This window comes from Pan troglodytes, chromosome 9 (assembly GCF_028858775.2).
Source record: "Pan troglodytes isolate AG18354 chromosome 9, NHGRI_mPanTro3-v2.0_pri, whole genome shotgun sequence".
Taxonomy (NCBI): domain Eukaryota; kingdom Metazoa; phylum Chordata; class Mammalia; order Primates; family Hominidae; genus Pan; species Pan troglodytes.
The window spans coordinates 121,128,185-121,145,415 of NC_072407.2; the positions used below are offsets into that span (position 1 = coordinate 121,128,185).

General features: G+C 52.0%; 2 protein-coding genes across 8 annotated transcripts; one reads left to right on the forward strand and one right to left on the reverse strand.

The window, feature by feature from the left end:
- Window positions 1-77: 77 nt before the first annotated feature.
- NHERF4 (NHERF family PDZ scaffold protein 4) lies at window positions 78-6,204 on the forward strand. 4 transcript variants are annotated; one of them, XM_522203.7, is made up of 11 exons: window positions 78-1,472; window positions 1,887-1,914; window positions 2,054-2,127; window positions 2,441-2,652; window positions 3,233-3,422; window positions 3,526-3,662; window positions 3,902-4,106; window positions 4,317-4,513; window positions 4,602-4,829; window positions 4,967-5,167; window positions 5,426-6,204. In XM_522203.7, exons 1-11 carry the CDS (start codon window positions 1,247-1,249, stop codon window positions 5,453-5,455), a joined length of 1,728 nt encoding a protein of 575 aa, XP_522203.3. In that variant the 5' UTR covers window positions 78-1,246; the 3' UTR covers window positions 5,456-6,204. The 4 variants fall into 4 exon arrangements, with proteins under 4 accessions (XP_522203.3, XP_009422590.1, XP_063640644.1 ...); XM_063784574.1 differs by having other exon boundaries at window positions 1,418-1,472; window positions 1,884-1,914; XM_009424315.4 differs by having other exon boundaries at window positions 2,054-2,652.
- Window positions 6,180-12,131, reverse strand: DRC12 (dynein regulatory complex subunit 12 homolog). 4 transcript variants are annotated; one of them, XM_001165543.7, is made up of 7 exons: window positions 11,780-12,127; window positions 11,405-11,480; window positions 10,904-10,975; window positions 9,735-9,854; window positions 9,120-9,212; window positions 6,670-6,800; window positions 6,181-6,412 (listed from the first exon to the last, which is right to left on the reverse strand). In XM_001165543.7, exons 1-7 carry the CDS (start codon window positions 11,990-11,992, stop codon window positions 6,260-6,262), a joined length of 858 nt encoding a protein of 285 aa, XP_001165543.4. In that variant the 5' UTR covers window positions 11,993-12,127; the 3' UTR covers window positions 6,181-6,259. The 4 variants fall into 4 exon arrangements, with proteins under 4 accessions (XP_009422594.3, XP_001165543.4, XP_009422595.3 ...); XM_009424320.5 differs by lacking the exon at window positions 9,735-9,854 and having other exon boundaries at window positions 6,184-6,412; window positions 11,780-12,117; XM_016922144.3 differs by lacking the exon at window positions 9,735-9,854 and having other exon boundaries at window positions 6,184-6,412; window positions 11,405-11,475; window positions 11,780-11,858.
- Window positions 12,132-17,231: the final 5,100 nt, after the last annotated feature.

The window sequence follows — 17,231 nt, forward strand, 5'->3', positions numbered from 1 at the left end:
ATGGCCTCTTCTTTACTGCCTGGTGCTTCCAAGAAAGGGCACTGTTCTTGGTCTTTCTGGTTAAATTACCAACCATGATCTATTGCAAGTGGTTCTTGGGCACTAGGTTCAGAGGCAGTGGAGGCTGGAAGGGCCCATGAACAAGATATTGGCATGGGGGTTGGCCATGCTGGGCTGTATTAGTCCAATCTGACGCTGCTAATAAAGACATACCCAAGACAGGGTAAGTAATTTATAAAGGAGGCCGGGCATGGTGACTCACGCCCGTAATCCCAGCACTTTGGGAGGCCGAGGTGAGCGGATCACCTGAGGTCAGGAGTTTGAGACCAGCCTGACCGACATGGATAAACCTCGTCTCTACTAAAAATACAAAATTAGCTGGGTGTGGTGGCACATGCTTGTAATCCCAGCTACTCGAGAGGCTGAAGCAAGAGAATTGCTTGTACCCAGGAGGTGGAGGTTGCCGTGAGCCGAGATAGTGCCACTGCACTCCAGCCTGGAGAACAAGAGTGAAACTCTGTCCAAAAAAAAAATTATAAACGAAAGATGTTTAATTGACTCACAGTTCCACATAGCTGGGGAGGCCTCACAATCGTGGCAGAAGGCAAATGAGGAGCAAAGTCACATCTTACATGGCAGCAGGCAAGAGAGTGGGTGCCGGGGAACTCCCCTTTATAAAACCATCAAATCTCATGAGACTTATTCACTATCATGAAAACAGCACAGGAAAACCTGCCCCTGTGATTTAATTACCTCCCACCGGGTACCTCCCATGACACGAGGGAGTTATGGGAGCTGCAATTCAAGATGAGATTTGGGTAGGGACACAGCCAAACCATACTATGGGCCATAGAATTATCACCCTTTTCACACTTACCCCCCAGGCTTGGAGTTAGTGACCAGCAATCTGCCTTTCTCTGCACAGAGGGGCAACTGGGTCAGATTCAGGGTCTCCAGAAAAAGTTGGGGCCCAGGGATAGATTCAGGAGGAACCCACATAGTTTTCCAGAGGATAAGACTCTCAGCGGGGCACGGTGGCTCACGCCTGTAATCCCAGCACTTTGGGAGGCCGATGAGGGCAGATCACCTGAGGTGGGGAGTTTGAGACCACCCTGACTAATATGGAGAAACCCCATCTCTACTAAAAATAAAAAATTAGCCAGGTGTGGTGGTGCATGCCTGTAATCCCAGCTACTCGGGAGGCTGAGGCAGGAGAATTGCTTGAACCTGGGAGGCAGAGGTTGTGATGAGCCAAGATCATGCCATTGCACTCCAGCCTGGGCAACAAGAGCTAAACTCCGTCTCAAAAAAAAAAAGACTCTCACTCCCGTTAACCATTACCCCACTGCTTCCACAGCGTCTTCAAGGAGGCGGGACCTGGGAGGGGATGGGTGGGAGGATCAGTGGCTGTGATGAACCTTGTCCCTACCCCGAGCACTGGGTTGCTGATCCAGCTATGGAGAAAGCCGCAGGTAGGAGGCCAGGAGAAATCCTCTGCAGGGGACTTTGGGACAGGCAGGGGGCCGACTTGGAGGCTGAAGCTTTGGGACCAGGGCACATTTGATTTTGGGGCTTGGAGCCCTGAGGCAGGTAAACAAGTCAGGAGAAAAGTAATGAGTTGATATGTCTGTCTTCCTGGTCCACACCCTGTACTGATATGCTCAGATTTATGTGCCAAAGACTTGGGGGGAGAGAAAGGGAGGGGACCGCACAATAGTCCTGTGTGTATGGCAGTGAGAAGAGAAGACCCCTTTGGAGCAGAAAGGAAGGGGCATGCCCTGAGTTTGGGGGTTCCCCTGAGTCCTTTTAGTTTATGCCAATGGAAGAGGCACATCTGGGGAGAAGAATGTGACTCTCCTCCTCTCACCCACTTCTTTGCCCAGTAGATCTGCAGGACACAGACTCGTTAACTCTGTAAGTGCCACGAGGATTGGGGCAAGGGGAGGAAAGAATTGGAGGCAGGGAAGCGCTTCACTGCCATTAGCACCTAAAGGAGATCCTGGGACCCAAGTCCAGCTGCCAGCTTGTACCTGCTTCCCCTGCCTCCTTGCAGGAAGTTTAAGTTTAACCCGAAGCTGGGCATTGATAATCCCGTCCTCTCCCTGGCCGATGACCACGACCCCTATGGTAACTCCCTCACCCCCTGGCAACCATTCCCTTTCCCTGGAGGCACCACGGCTCCACACGGCCTCCGATCTCCTTGGTAACCACTCACTCGGTCTCCCTCTGATGACAGCCTTGGTTGGGAGTAGAGATAGGAGGGACCGGGCATTTTCTCCTGTCCCAGTCCCTCTGCCCACCAACCCCACCACCCAACACCCAACCAGGCAGAAACTGCCCAGCACCCTATCAGGACACAGGGTCTGCCAGGCACACGGCGAACCTGTACTTGGGCTGTGCCCTCTCCTCCCCCTTTTCTGCTGCCCACCTCACCCTCCAGATCCCTGGAGCCTGGAGCGGCCTCGCTTCTGTTTACTGAGCAAAGAGGAGGGCAAGAGTTTTGGCTTCCACCTGCAGCAGGAGCTGGGCAGGGCTGGGCATATGGTGTGCAGGGTGGACCCAGGCACCTCTGCCCAGCGCCAGGGTCTTCAGGAAGGAGACAGGATCCTGGCGGTGAACAATGATGTTGTGGAACATGAAGACTATGCGGTGGTAAGGCTGTGGTCCAGGAGAGCATGCTAGCACCTCAGAAAGAGAAGCGGGTTGCTCAGTCCCCTGGGCAGTATGGCAGCAGGGCACAAGCCTCACTCCCCCACACCCCAGGATTTAGAAGTGCCCAAGTCAGAGGGGTAGGGAAAGCATCTAGAAAGCCGATTCCCGCTGGGCGCAGTGGCTCACGCCTGTAATCCCAGCACTTTGAGAGGCCGAGGCGGGTGGATCACCCAAGGTCAGGAGTTCAAGACCAGCCTGGCCAACATGGCAAGACCCTGTCTCTACTAAAAATACAGAAATTAGCTGGGCGTGGTGGCAGGCGCCTGTAATCCCAGCTACTCGGGAGGGCTGAGGCAGGAGAATCACTTGAACCTGGGAGGCGGAGGTTGCGGTGAGCTGAGATCACACCATTGCACTCCAACCTGGGCGACAAGAGCAAAACTCCGTCTCAAAAAAAAAAAAAGAAAAAGAAAAAGAAAAAAAGCCGATTCCCTTGGCAAAAAAATGTGGATTCCAGGGAGGTCCTGGGGGTTGGCAAGAGGGTCTAGACCAAACCCACGCCCACGTGCCCTCTGTCCAGGTGGTACGCCGCATCCGGGCCAGCAGCCCTCGGGTGTTGCTGACAGTATTGGCACGGCATGCACATGACGTGGCCCGAGCTCAGCTGGGAGAAGATGCCCACCTCTGTCCCACCCTAGGCCCAGGGGTCCGGCCCCGGCTGTGCCACATAGTGAAAGATGAGGGTGGTTTTGGCTTCAGTGTCACCCATGGTGAGCCCAGAGGGTGCGAGGGGGCGGCAAGGATGAGGGATCTCAGCCCCTGTTCAGGGCAGGCAGGAAACAGACTGGACCTTGCTTTTTTTTTAATTTCTAGGCAATCAGGGTCCTTTCTGGTTGGTGCTAAGTACTGGAGGAGCAGCTGAGCGGGCAGGGGTGCCCCCCGGGGCCCGGCTGCTGGAAGTGAATGGGGTCAGCGTGGAGAAGTTCACTCACAACCAACTCACCAGGAAGGTGTGACTGCCTGTCTCCCACTCTCCTCCCCCAATCCGGGCCTGGGCCCCACCTCGGGAAGACGCCTCCTTCCCCATGCGCCTAACCTCCTTATCTGGTCTCCTACCTTTATCACCATCCTCCCCCTCTACAGTTTGTGCCAGGCTCCACTTAGTGCCTGGGAGGAGGGGCTGTGGGGGGAGCATACCTCTTCTCTCCCTGCCCAGGTGTTATACTGATGCCCTGCTGGGTCCCCACAGCTTTGGCAGAGTGGACAGCAGGTGACCTTGCTGGTGGCAGGGCCAGAGGTGGAAGAACAGTGTCGCCAGCTGGGATTGCCCCTGGCTGCACCCCTGGCAGAGGGCTGGGCACTGCCCACCAAGCCCCGCTGCCTGCACCTGGAGAAAGGGCCCCAGGGTTTTGGGTTCCTGCTCCGGGAGGAAAAGGGCCTTGACGGTCGCCCTGGTGAGTGGGAGCCCTGGGGGCGGTGGGGGAAGGTGGGCCTTGGGGTGGGCACACAAGCATATATACACCTTTCAGTGCACCGAAGAGGTGTCCCTGTCTGAGCTCTGGCCCTGGGCTGCCTCTTCCCGTTCACTCTGGGGTCAGTCCCCTGGTGTGTACACAGTGGCCTAGGATAGCTGGAGAGGAGCAGTGAGGATGTCTATGCCCCAGGACAGTTCCTGTGGGAGGTGGACCCGGGACTGCCAGCCAAGAAGGCTGGGATGCAGGCTGGGGACCGGCTGGTGGCTGTGGCTGGGGAGAGCGTGGAGGGGCTGGGCCATGAGGAGACGGTGTCCAGGATCCAGGCGCAGGGCTCCTGTGTCTCCCTCACTGTCGTCGACCCTGAGGCGGACCGCTTCTTCAGCATGGTGCGTGCTGAGGGGCAGGGGCTAGGGTTGGGGCAGGAGTGGGGCAGGGCTTGGGTCCAACAGATTTGCTCTACCTGCCACCTGCCAGGTTCGCCTATCCCCACTCCTCTTCTTGGAGAACACAGAGGCTCCCGCCTCGCCCCAGGGCAGCAGCTCAGCCTCACTGGTTGAGACAGAGGACCCTTCACTTGAAGACACAAGCGTGCCTTCTGTCCCTCTTGGCTCCCGACAGTGCTTCCTGTACCCTGGGCCTGGTGGCAGCTATGGCTTCCGACTCAGTTGTGTGGCCAGTGGGCCTCGTCTCTTCATCTCCCAGGTGACTGATGCCCCATGGATCTTGAATCCCTTCGATCCTTTGCTGCCTGATCGATCTTCCTCTGCTTCCCTCCCAGAGCCTAAAGCCAGCAAACTTTCCCCCGGTGTCCCCTGTTCTGCATGCCCCCACAACACCAGGTGACTCCAGGAGGCTCAGCTGCCCGGGCTGGGCTGCAAGTGGGAGATGTGATTCTGGAAGTGAACGGGTATCCTGTTGGGGGACGGAATGACCTGGAGAGGCTTCAGCAGCTGCCTGAGGCTGAGCCACCCCTCTGCCTGAAGCTGGCAGCCAGGTCTCTGCGGGGCTTGGAAGCCTGGATTCCCCCTGGGGCTGCAGAGGTGAGGAAGAAGAAACAGATGGGACTGTGAGTAGCTACAGAAGGGCAGGGAGGAGTGAGAAAGAAGGGCAGAGTGGGCGAGGTACAAGGTGAAGCCGTGTGGGGTATGCAGGTTGGGACTTCAGGTCGTGGTAGGTGGGGACAGAAGGACTCGTGAAATAAACCCCATTCCTGGGCATTCCAGTGCAGGGCGGGGCAAGAAAAAGGAACTCTTCTGGGTCCCACCTGGAATGACCTTCTACCTCCTCTCTCTGTATAGGACTGGGCTCTGGCCTCGGATCTGCTGTAGAGCACCCCTGCTTGGTACAGACATACTCAGGGGCTACTGTATCTTCACTCTCCAGCCCGAGGTGGTGAAGGCAGGATGCTCTCTCTAAGCCAGACCAGAGGGACTCAGACACCACCGATCACAGGCTGGCCCAGGTGCTCCCTCCCTTCCTGCAGGCCCACCTGCCAGCAGAGGGTGTGGTTGGAGGCCTCAGACAGGTCCCTGAAGGAGTCTGAGGCTCCAGAGGATGTCATATGGGAGTTTTGGGGAGCTGTGTCCCAAGGATGAAGGTGTGGCTGTGGGTCTGGCTAGGATTGAAGCCATCTGGACCTTTTCTAGATATGACTCCAGGACCCTTGAGTGTAATGCAAAAATTTGGAGACCAGCTATGCCTGCCCTCTGTGGGTGCCTTAGCATTGCGGGAGGGTGGTGCTTGGTCACCGTTGCATTTGTTATAGAAATGGCCGTTCCCCATAAATCTGACTGCCTGTGTTTGTGTTGGTGGGGGTAAGGGGCAGTGGTGTGAAGGGACCAAAAGGGCCTCAGGCTCAAGGGGTGGGATGTGGCTCCTGCAGGAGAGAGGTTGAGACCTGGTCAAATTTCTTTCCTATCAATCACTGAATCTCAGGGATAATGGGTCAACCCAGAACTGAGATGTCTGTATGACAGCCACTCCTAAAATCAACAACAACAAAAAAAAACAAAAAAAGAAGAAAACTAAATAAAAATAAAAATAAGATCCACTTCTCTCTGCCAAACGGCCGGAGCTCACAGCTCTATTGAGTTCTACATCAAGACACTTTATTGCTGGGGCCTCAGAGAACACTAGAGACTAGGGGCTGGTGGCCTCAAAGATCCAGGGGGGGTGAGTCCAAACTGGCGTAGCTGCTCCTTGTGCCTGGCGTGAAGTCTCAGTGCTGCCCCATCCCACTGCGGCTTGATGGCTCTCAGCTTGGCCAAGAGCCTGTCCAGACTGTCCTGCAGACATCAATATTTCAGACCCCAGAAAGAGAGAGAGGGAAGGAGTGAGTGCTGTCCCAGGTTGGTTCATAAGCTTTCCTTGCCCAGTAGACATGGTCATATCCCCTCTGTCTGCCCTCAGGATAGAGCAGGGCTCCCTTGGAGATGCTCCTTCTCCTTAACCCTGGGTTGTCAGTCATCATACGAGCTGGGGTTTGTGGGCACGGGGGAGTCCTGGGTACTGGGATGGCTGGGATCCAGGGGGTGGTGCTTACGTGTAAGATTTCCTCATACTTCGCCTCCATGTCTGCCATGTGGGCCCGAAGCTGAGCCAGGGCCTGGTCCCGCTCTCCGAGAGCTCGTTCAGCCTCTTCCCGGGCAGCTGCAGCCTCCCTTTGGCATGCCTCTGGGGGCAGGCAGGATGAAAGAGAGCAGGATGGTGACACTCTATCCTTGACCAGTCTCTCCAAAGGTATCTGGAAAGGAGACCTCAAATGGGCTCATTCCAGACTCCCCCAACATCACCAACTTTCCCGCAGTCCCTATAAAAGCTGAAGCTCCACTGAGGTATAGCAGAGAGTGGTGGGCTTGAGATAGAAGGCTCCAAAGTCGGATTACTACCTAGGTGACCACATGCATGTCTCTTTCTGAGCCTCGGTGTCTTCATCTTTTTTTTTTTTTTTAGATGGAGTCTCACTCTGTCGCCAGGCTGGAGTGCAGTGGTGCGATCTCAGCTCACTGCAACTGCCGCCTCCTGGGTTCAAGCAATTCTCCTGCCTCAGCCTCCCGAGTAGCTGGGATTACAGGCACATGCCACCATGCCCAGCTAATCTTCGAATTTTTAGTAGAGATGGGGTTTCACCATGTTGGCCAGGATGGTCCCTATCTCTTGACCTTGTGATCCGCCCGCCTTGGCCTCCCAAAGTGGTGGGATTACAAGCGTGAGCCACCGTGGCTGGCTGGTGTCTTCATCTTTAAAGAGAGAATGACACATCCCTCAGGGGCATGCTGTGACCTTTAAACATGATAAATGGATGACAAAACACCTAGCTAGTATACAGGAGGTGCTCAGTAAACATTGATTCATTGGCCGGGTGCGGTGGCTCACGCCTGTAATCCTAGCACTTTGGGAGGCCGAGGAGGGCGGATTACCTGAGGTCAGGAGTCTGAAACGAGCCCGGCCAACATGGTGAATCTCCATCTCTACTAAAAATACAAAAATTAGCCGGGCATGGTGGTGCACACCTGTAATCCCAGCTACTCGGGAGGCTGAGGCAGGAGAATTGCTTGAACGTGGGAGATGGAGGTTGCAGTGAGCCGAGATTGTGCCATTGCACTCCAGAATGAGCGACCAGAGTGAAACTCCGTCTCAAAACAAAAAACAAAAAACAAAAAAATCCCCAAAACAACAACAGCAAAAACAAAAACAATTGAGTCATTGATTGACTTGGAATTTGAGGTAAAGCAAAGATTAGGAAAGGAACCCAGAGTCTGAATGGCAGATAAGCAGCTCCTGGCCATCTATAGCTAAACCGAAGGCCTTTTTTTTTTTTTTTTTTTTTTTAGTTGGAATCTTACTCTGTTGCTGAGGTTGGAGTGCAGTGGTGCAATCTCGGCTCACTGCAGCCTCTGCCTCCTGGGTTCAAGTGATTTTCCTGACTCAGCCTCCCAAGTAGCTGAGATTACAGGCACACGCCACCATGCTCAGCTAATTTTTGTAATTTTATTAGAGATGGCATTTCACCATATTGGCCAGGCTGGTCTCAAACTCCTGGCCTCAAGCAGTTCTCTCGCCTTGGCCTCCCAAAGTGCTGGGATTACAGGGGTGAGCCACCGCACCCGGTTGAAAGCATTTTTAAGGTATGAAAACTTTGAGACCAAAATTGTGAAAGAGCTCATGTATCATGCTGAGATATTTCAACATTATTTTGTAAGCAAGAGACAAGAGAAGAGAAGCAAAGGCTTCCTGGTTTTTAAAAATATTTTTGCTTATTAGGAGTGTTTATTCATTTATTTGGTGAACAGTTATTTAGGATCTACCAGATGCTAGGTCTTGAAGATACAGAAGTAAATAAGTCAAACATTTTCCCTTAGTTTCATTGTAGAAATCAGCTAAACTAAAAGGGAATATGTTTTGCTCACAAGAGACATGGCAGTGGTGAGGAGTTAGGGCTGGACTTGAGAGGAGGAAATGGGGTGTGAGGCCTACATCTTCTTTTTTATTTTTATTTATTTTTTTGAGACAGAGTCTTGCTCTGTCGCCCAGGCTGGAGTGCAATGGTGCGATCTCGGCTCACTGCAACCTCTGCCTCCTGGGTTCAAGCGATTCTCCTGCCTCAGCCTCCCGAGTAGCTGGGATTACAGGTGTGCGCCACCACATCCGGCTAATTTTTATATTTTTAGTAGAGACGGGGTTTTGCCATTTGGCCAGGCTGTTCCTGAACTCCTGACCTCAGGTGATCCACCCGCCTTGGCCTCCCAAAGTGCTGGGATTACAGGCCTGAGCCACCACGCCTGGAGCCTCCTCTTTACTTACAGCAGAGATTTTTGGTATCCCGAACCCTCTGCTGCAGTCCTCAGTGGTGGAGGGTCAGTGAAAGTGGGGAAAGTGATCCAAGAGCCCAGACGGCAGCTTTCTGGAGCAGAGACTTTGAAGTCTACCCCTTCATGCTGGCCCTTGCTGCAACGCTTGGAGAGAAGGGGCTTGGAGGGTGGGGAAACCTACCTAGCTGCCCCCGAAGGCCTTTGACTTCTTCCTCCAGCTGCTTGCTGCGGGTTTGCATATCCTCCTGCAGGGCATGGCACTGGCGACTCATCTCTGGGGTGGGGGCAGTGGGCCACCAGGGACCCAGGTTGGAGATGGAGGGATGGAGAAAGGAAATGAAGTTGTGGGTGGGGAAGACTCTACTTGGTCTAGTGGAACAGGAGCACAAAGGCCTTCTTGGTTCTTTTTGTGATTCTGAGAAGCTGCAGACCATGAAAACCTGAGGAAGGGACAGGAAGCCTGACCTACCTCCTCCAGTCCAGCTTTGGATGGGGATGCTAGCCCTTCTCCCCTCCCATGGGCTGATTGAGATGATGGCTATGACTGCATGTGTATCCTACACAGCATCAAGCACATGGCACCAGGCATCCTGGAAGGCCCCTGCCTGGGATCCCAGGAACCTACCTGCCTTTGGTTCCTGCAGGATCCTTCCTGATTTGTACTCTTCGGGAAAGACCAAGACCAGGCCTGGCAGTTGGAAGCCCTCCTTGTTTCCCTTCCTTGCATCAACTGACCCTGTTGGTTGTTCTCCTCCAAGCCCCTGTCTCCTGCCCACCTGCTTAACCAACCACACACCTGCATATATGGCCTTCCCTTCACTTCGGGCCCCTTCCAGCTCAGCCTCCACCCCTTGCAGCCTCTGCCTCAGCTGGTCTTCGGAAGCCTTGGCTCGACGGGCTTCATCCCTCCGTAGAGCTGTGAGCAGTCCCAGAGCCGCCGTCAGGACTGGCTGGGTCCCACTAAATCAGCCCCCATGAACTTGATGGACTTTGCCCACCTCTAGAAATCTGGTGGTGGGGTGTCCAGCCTCTTACTCTCTCTCTGGGTTTTGTTGTTTTTGTTTTTTATCCCTAGAGTCTCACAGGCTCCTCATTATTAAGAAGTAAAAACTCCCTCTATGTTCTGGCTGTAAAAAATAGCTTTTCGGATAGCCTGGCATGGTGGCTCATGCCTGTAATCCCAATATTTTGGGAGGCTTAGGTGGGAGAATTGCTTGAGGCCAGGAGTTTGAGACCTGCCTGGGCAACAGAGTGAGACCTTGTCTCTATAAAATAAATAGGGCCAGGCGCGGTGGCTCACGCCTGTAATCCCAGCACTTTGGGAGGCCAAGGCTGGTGGCACACAAGGTCAAGAGTTCAAGACCAGCCTGGCCAACATGGTGAAAACCCGTCTCTACTAAGAATACAAAAATTAGCCAGGTGTGGTGGCCGCGTGCCTGTAATCCCAGCTACTCGGGAGGCTGAGGCAGGAGAATCGCTTGAACCTGGGAGGCAGAGGTTGCAGTGAGCCGAGATCGCACCACTGCACTCCAGCCTGGGCGACAGAGCACAAGACTCTGTCTCAAAAAAAAAAAAAAAAAAAAAAAAAAGAAAATAAATAAATAAAGTAGCCAGGCATGGTGGTGTGCACCTGTAATACCAGCTACTCGGGAGGCTGAGGCGGGAAGATTGTTGGGGCCCAGGAGTTAGAGATTACAGTGGACTATGACCATACCACTGCACTCCAGCCTGGGCAATAGAGCAAAATTCTGTCAAAAAAAACCAAACCAAAACAAACAAACAAAAAAACACCTTCCTTATCAACTCTCACTGCCCACCCCTCCCTCATCATCTTTTTCCACTAGGGGATGGTTAGGGTCAACTTAACCCCCCACCATACCTCCAACTCTCCAATCCCCCAGGATACAGAAATGCCCCATTTCACTTCCCCTGTTGCCCACCCATGCCAGCTTCTACCCTCCTTACCCAACTGGTCTCGGAGCAGCTCCTTCTCCAGCACCACCAGCCTGTGCCTGGACTCGGCCTCCACATCTGCACCTGCCGTGGCAAGTGGCAGAGCCTCAGCTCTTCATGATCTCAGCATTCCTCACTCTGCTCGCATCCTCACCCCACACCCTGCACTTTTGCCACAGCAGACCTGAGGACCACTAAGTGAGGTATCCACAGTGGCAGAGTCTACTGAAGACAGCACCGTGTCCTCACTGACCAGCACATAACAGATATGCAAAATACACATGACAAATATATTAGGAAGGCACAGAGCTAGATGGGGCTTAAAGGAGAGCGTGGGTGACCATTTCCCCACTTCCTCAGCTCCCTGGATCTGGCTGTGAGGACATGAAAGAGGTATGTCAAGAGAGCTCCATCCTGTCCTGCAGAAGGCTGAATTCTCTCTGGAGGAGCTCTGCGTGGTCTTCATGGCAGAACATGGAGAAGCAGGGGGCACCTCCACCCACCATGACTCACCCCAGTTCTTTTTCTTCTTCTGTGCCCCAGATTTCTTCCCTTTTTCTTTGTTTTTAGGTGGCATCTCCTTGCTGTCCTGGGAGAAGGAGGGGACCTTATGTTTAGGTCTGGACACAGGGATGCTTTCCTGAGCTTTAGACTGAACCAGGAGACTCTCCTGAGTCCAAATCTGTCTCTCATATCCTTCAGAAAAGTCAGTTCACAGTCTCTTTGGAACCTCAGACAGGGTTGGGGTCAGTGGGGAGGATGGAGTTTTTTCTCTCAACCAGGCTGACTCTGTACAGAAGTCATTCCTTGCAACTCTCTTTTAGAGAAACGAAATCCCTGTACCTGCTCCCCTCCCTCTTCCCATCATCCTCAACCCTCACTTCCTACCTGTAGGATCCTCTCCTGCCAGCGTTGGGGCTCCCCGTGGAGTGACCCACTCGTGGGGAGTGGCAGAGAGAAGGCCCAACTAGCGAGGAGCCTGAGGCGGGGCCTGGGTCCTGGGAGCCAATCCTTGGTGGCAAATTTCTCTTGAGGGCAGGACTGAGGGCTGGGAGGTTGGGTTTCGGGAGGCTGTATGTTGTCCAGGCAACTGGGAAACATGGAGTTCACAGGAAGGTGGAATGGGCTAAATCAGTTCACAAAGTTTAAAATATCAAGGTCTCAAAGGGCCAGTTCTTTCCTTATCCCAAAATCCTAAGTATAGTTAGAAAAGAAAGGGCTTTGGAGGTCGATTAGTTATGATTCATTGCCATGTAGACATGGCCTGCAATTTGGAGACTTCCAAATTCAGATGTACACATCTGAGATAATATGTGGTGCTGATACAGAGGAAAAGGACTGACAGTAGCCATGTTGGACAACTGACATCCCGAGGTCCCACCAGCAAAATGACATTAGTAGGCTTAAAACTGAAGATCTAAGCTGGGGCGGTGGCTCATGCCTATAATCCCAGCATTTTGAGAAGCTGAGGCAGGAGGATTACTTGAGGCCAGGAGTTCGAGACCAGCCTGGACAACACAGTGAGACCTCATTTCTACAAAAAAATTAAAAAATTAGCCTGGTGTGGTGGTGCACACCTGTAGTCTCAACTACTTGGGAGGCTGAAGCAGGAGAATCACTTGAGCCTGGGAGGTTGAGGCAGCAGTGAGCTATGATTGCACCACTGCACTCCAGCCTGGATGACAGAGGGAGACCCTGTCTCAAACAAACAAAACTCCCAGACCACCGAAGATCCTCTTCAGTACACTGTAGAATGAGGGTAATAAGTGCAGGAATAGGTAGTCCAAGGAGTTTCCCACTTCAGAGAAATGAGACGCAGAGGAATAGTGGACCCATGGACTCTAGGGTACTGACCTAGAGGGATGCAAGTGTGGAGGAAAGAGCTCAGGTTAGAGACAAGACATGTGAGTTTGAGTCCCAACTGTGGATATGTAAACTGAGGCGAGCCATTTGACTTTGCTCAGCATCAGTTTCCTGATCTTTAATTGTTTGATTTTGCAGCTCTTGAAAAGCCTGTGTTTTAGCTGCGTGTTTACATGGCTATCTTCTCTCCTAGTGACTTAATCTATTGCTACATTTCCCCATTCCCTCGTGTGGTTGATTTTCAGACAGGTGTTGAGACATTGCTTTGTGAGGCTCCCTGTAGCATAGAGTTGGTTGGGGCTCCCTCTAGTGGACTTGTTTGACCTTCTCCTGAGTTTCCTACATTTTTGCTTTTAAATTATTTACTGGGCAACAGTGGGGGTGACTCCCTTTGGGGATACTTCTTAGTGTCCTGTTTGAGCCAGGAGTGGCTGGAAGAATTAACATTGGGGAGAGAGTATGATGGGTGGCCCTCCCTTGTCAGGCAGCCCTCACTTTCCCTCCAGCTCTGTGCTATCCTTGAGGCTTGCCATTTATCTGCCACTTGGATCTCTGGGCACCATACTGGTTAGAGTGAAAATAGCAAAAACTTCAGGACTTTTCTCCTTTTGGATTAGGGGACCTGCAGACCCTTTCTTTTCTTTAGGTTTCTTTTTTTTTTTTTTTTTCCGTGTCTCTCTCTGTCACCTAGGCTGGAGTGCAGTGGCATGATCACCGCTCACTACAGCCTCAGTCTCCCTGGGCTCTGGTGATCTTCCCACCTCAACTTCCTGAGTAGCTGGGACTACAGGTGCATGCCACCACACCTGGCCAATTTTTGTATTTTTTGTAGAGATGGGGTTTTACCATGTTGTCCAGCAGGGTCTCAAACTCCTGGCCTCAAGCGATCCGCCTGCCTCGGCCTCCCAAGGTTCTTGGATTACAGGCGTGAGCCACTGCACCAGCCTATCTTTTTTTTTTTTTTTTCTTCAGACAGAGTCTCGCTCTTGTTGCCCAGGCTGGAGTACAGTGACGTGATCTCGGCTCACTGCAACCTCCACCTCCCAGGTTCAAGCAATTCTCTGCCTCAGCCTCCCAAGTAGCTGGGAATACAGATGCCCACCACCACGCCTGGCTAATTTTTGTATTTTTAGTAGAGATGGGGGTTCACCATCTTGGCCAGGCTGGTCTTGAACTCCTGATCTCATGATCCACCCGCCTCAGCCTCCCAAAGTGCTGGGATTACAGGCGTGAGCCACTGTGCCCGGCCTTCTTTCTTTAGGTACTTCTCTTCATCTCTGTCACCCTCAATATTTTTGGTCCATTGCCTATTGTCAGGAGCAGATCTGTAGAAATAGCCACAAGAGGCTGGGCGCGGTGACTCACGTCTGTAATCCCAGCACTTTGGGAGGCTGAGGCAGGCAGATCATGAGGTCAGGAGTTCGAGACCAGCCTGGCCAACATTATTAAACCCTGTCTCTACTAAAAAATACAAAAATTAGCTGGGCATGGTGGCACGTGCCTGTAATCCCAGCTACTGGGGAGGCTGAGGCAGCAGAATCGCTTGAACCCAGGAGGAGGAGGTTGCAGTAAACAGAGATTGCGCTACTGCACTTCAGCCTGGGCAGCAGAGCAAGACTCCATCTCAAAAAAAAAAAAAAAGCCACAAGATCTGGAATTGAAAAGTCCTTCTTCTGGGTAGTGGGTAACTTCAGGCAGAGGCTGGTTCATGCTTGTCACCTTGGTGGCTGCACGGCACTTACATGAACTTCCGGGCATTTTACAGAGCAAAGAGAAGAGCCAGTCTTGACTTCCCAAGTGCTTCCAGCTCCTGTAACTCAGAGTCAACTAATCTTGTGGACATCTCCCAAATCTGGAGGATATTTTTCTTCTAATCTTTTATTTATTTATTTTTGAAGCCAGTGGAATTTAGTAGTGGGCGCCTGTATACCAACTTTAGTGACTATAAACCAAAAATAAAATTCTAAGCCTGCCAGCCATCTGAGTGGACCCCTCCTCTAGGCCAAGGGCTTTCCAAAGTGAACCTGAAGAACTAGTTCAGGCTGTGATGGGAAGGGGGAGCCGGACATGCCTCAACATACCCTCCTCCCTTTTAGAATTATTGATAGAACACACTCTTTAAATCTGATAAGAAACATTTACAGGCCTGGTGGCTCATGCCTGTAATTTCAGCACTTTGGGAGGCTGAGGCGGGCAGATCATTTGAGGCCAGAAGGTTGAGACCAGCCTGGGCAATGTGGTGAAACCCCATCTACACAAAAAATACAAAAGTTAGCCCAGTTTGGTGGTGTGCATATGTAGTTCCAGCTACTTGGGAGGCGGAGGTGGGAGGATCACCTGAGCCTGGGAAGGTTGAGGTTGCAGTGAGCCATGATCACGTGACTGCACTCCAGTCTGGGAAATGCAGTGCATCCTGTCTCAAAAAATAAAAAGAGAAAAGATAAGAAGAAAAAATATTTACAATCAATTCTCTCTGAGGCCTGCTACCTGAACGCTTCATCTACATGATAAAACCTTGGTCTCTTGCCGGGCACGGTGGCTCACTCCTGTAATCCCAACACTTTGGGAGGCCAAGGCAGGCGGATTCACCTGAGGTCAGGAGTTTGAGACCAGCCTGCCCAACGTGGCGAAACCCTGTCTCTACCAAAAATACAAAAAATTAGCCGGGTGTGGAGGCGGGTGCCTGTAATCCCAGCTACTTGGGAGGCTGAGGCAGGAGAATCGCTTGAACCCGGGAGGTGGAGGTTGTGGTGAGCCGAGATTGCGCCACTGCACTCCAGCCTGGGCAACAAGAGCAAAACTCTGTCAAAAAAACAACAAAAAAACAAAAACAAAAAACCCTTGGTCTCTGCAACCCCTTATTGTAACCCAGACATTCCTTTCTATTGATTCCAGGTCTTTAGATAATAACTCTTTCAAGCAATTGTCAATTGGAAAATCTTTGAATCCACGTATGACCTGGAACCCTAACTCTAACCCTAATTCTCTTGCCTGCTTCTTCGCTTCCAGTTGTCCTGCCTTTCTAGACTGAACCAATGTACATCTTACATATATTGATTGATGTCTTATGTTTTCTTAAAATTTATATATAAAGCAAGCCGGTGCAGTGGCTCACGCCTGTCATCCCAGCACTTTGGGAGGCCAAGGCAGGTGGATCACCTGAGGTCAGGAGTTCAAGATCAGCCTAGCCAACATGGTGAAACCCTGTCTCTACTAAAAATGCAAAAAATTAGCCAAGCATTGTGGTGGGTGCCCATAATCCCAGCTACTTGGAAGGCTGAGGCAGTAGAATCTCTTGAACCCGGGAGGCGGAGGTTGCAGTGAGCCGAGATCGCGCCATTGCACTCCAGCCTGGGCAACAAGAGTGAAATTCTGTCTGAAAAAAAAATGTATAAAGCCAAATTGTAGCTTGTTCACCTTCGGCACTTGTTCTCAGGATCTCTTGAGAGTTGTGTCACGGGCCATTGGTCACTCATATTTGGCTCAGAATAAATCTCTTCAAATATTTTACAGAGTTTGACTCTTTTCTTTGACATGACACTAATGTTAATAAGTTCTGATAACCCAGTACCATCAGACCAGCTTCTTCTAATCTTGAGCATGTTTTTCATTTATTCTCCCTCCACCACCTCCTTCTCCTGTGCTGTAGTGCAGTGGGGGTACCTGTCCCTGTCCTCCTCACCTAGAAGCCTGTTTGGGAGGTTTTTCTTTCTTTCTTTTTTTTCTTTTTGAGACAGAGTCTCGCTCTGTGGCCCAGGCTGGAGTGCAGTGGCGCGATCTCGGCTCACTTCAGCCTCAATCTCCTTGGCTCAGGTGATCCTCCCACCTCAGCATGGCGGGACTACAGACGCACACACTGCTCCCAGCTGGGAGTACAGTAGCTGGGACTACAGACGCACACACTGCTCCCAGCTAATTTTTTGTTTGTTTGTTGTTGTTGTTGTTTGAGATGGAGTCTCACTCTTGTTGCCCAGGCTGGAGTGCAGTGGCGTGATCTTGGCTCGCTGCAACCTCCACCTCCCAGGTTCAAGCGATTCTCCTGCCTCAGCTTCCCCAAGTAGCTGGGACTACAGGTGCTTGCCACCACGCCTGGCTAATTTTTGTATTTTTAGGAGAGACAGGGTTTTGCCATGTTGGCCAGGCTGGTCTCAAACTACTGACCTCAGGTGATCTGCTTGCCTCAGCCTCCCAAAGTGTTGGGATTACAGGCGTGAGCCACTGCGACCGGCCTATTTGTTTTTTTGAGACAGTCTCACTCTTTTGCCCTGGAGTGCAGTGGTGCGATCTCAGCTCACCGCAACCTCCGCCTCCCGGGTTCAAGAGATTCTTGTGCCTCAGTCTCCAGAGTAGCTAGGATTACAGACATGTGCCACCACATTCAGCTAATTTTTGTGTTTTTGGTAGAGATGGGGTTTCACCATGTTGCCCAGGCTGGTCTCAAACTCCCAACCTCAGGTGATCTGCTCGCTTTGGTCTC

Excerpts from the sequence above, each read along its gene's own strand:
- NHERF4 (XM_009424315.4), top strand. The coding sequence starts at position 2,110 with ATGACCACGACCCCTATGGTAACTCCCTCACCCCCTGGCAACCATTCC. Across the intron at positions 4,514-4,601 it reads CGGACCGCTTCTTCAGCATG|GTTCGCCTATCCCCACTCCT; the intron begins GTGCGTGCTGAG and ends GCCACCTGCCAG. Across the intron at positions 5,168-5,425 it reads TTCCCCCTGGGGCTGCAGAG|GACTGGGCTCTGGCCTCGGA; the intron begins GTGAGGAAGAAG and ends CTCTCTGTATAG.
- DRC12 (XM_001165543.7), bottom strand. The coding sequence starts at position 11,992 with ATGTTTCCCAGTTGCCTGGACAACATACAGCCTCCCGAAACCCAACCT. Across the intron at positions 9,855-10,903 it reads GCTGCTCCGAGACCAGTTGG|CTCTACGGAGGGATGAAGCC; the intron begins GTAAGGAGGGTA and ends GACTGCTCACAG. Across the intron at positions 6,413-6,669 it reads AGTATGAGGAAATCTTACAC|GACAGTCTGGACAGGCTCTT; the intron begins GTAAGCACCACC and ends TGATGTCTGCAG.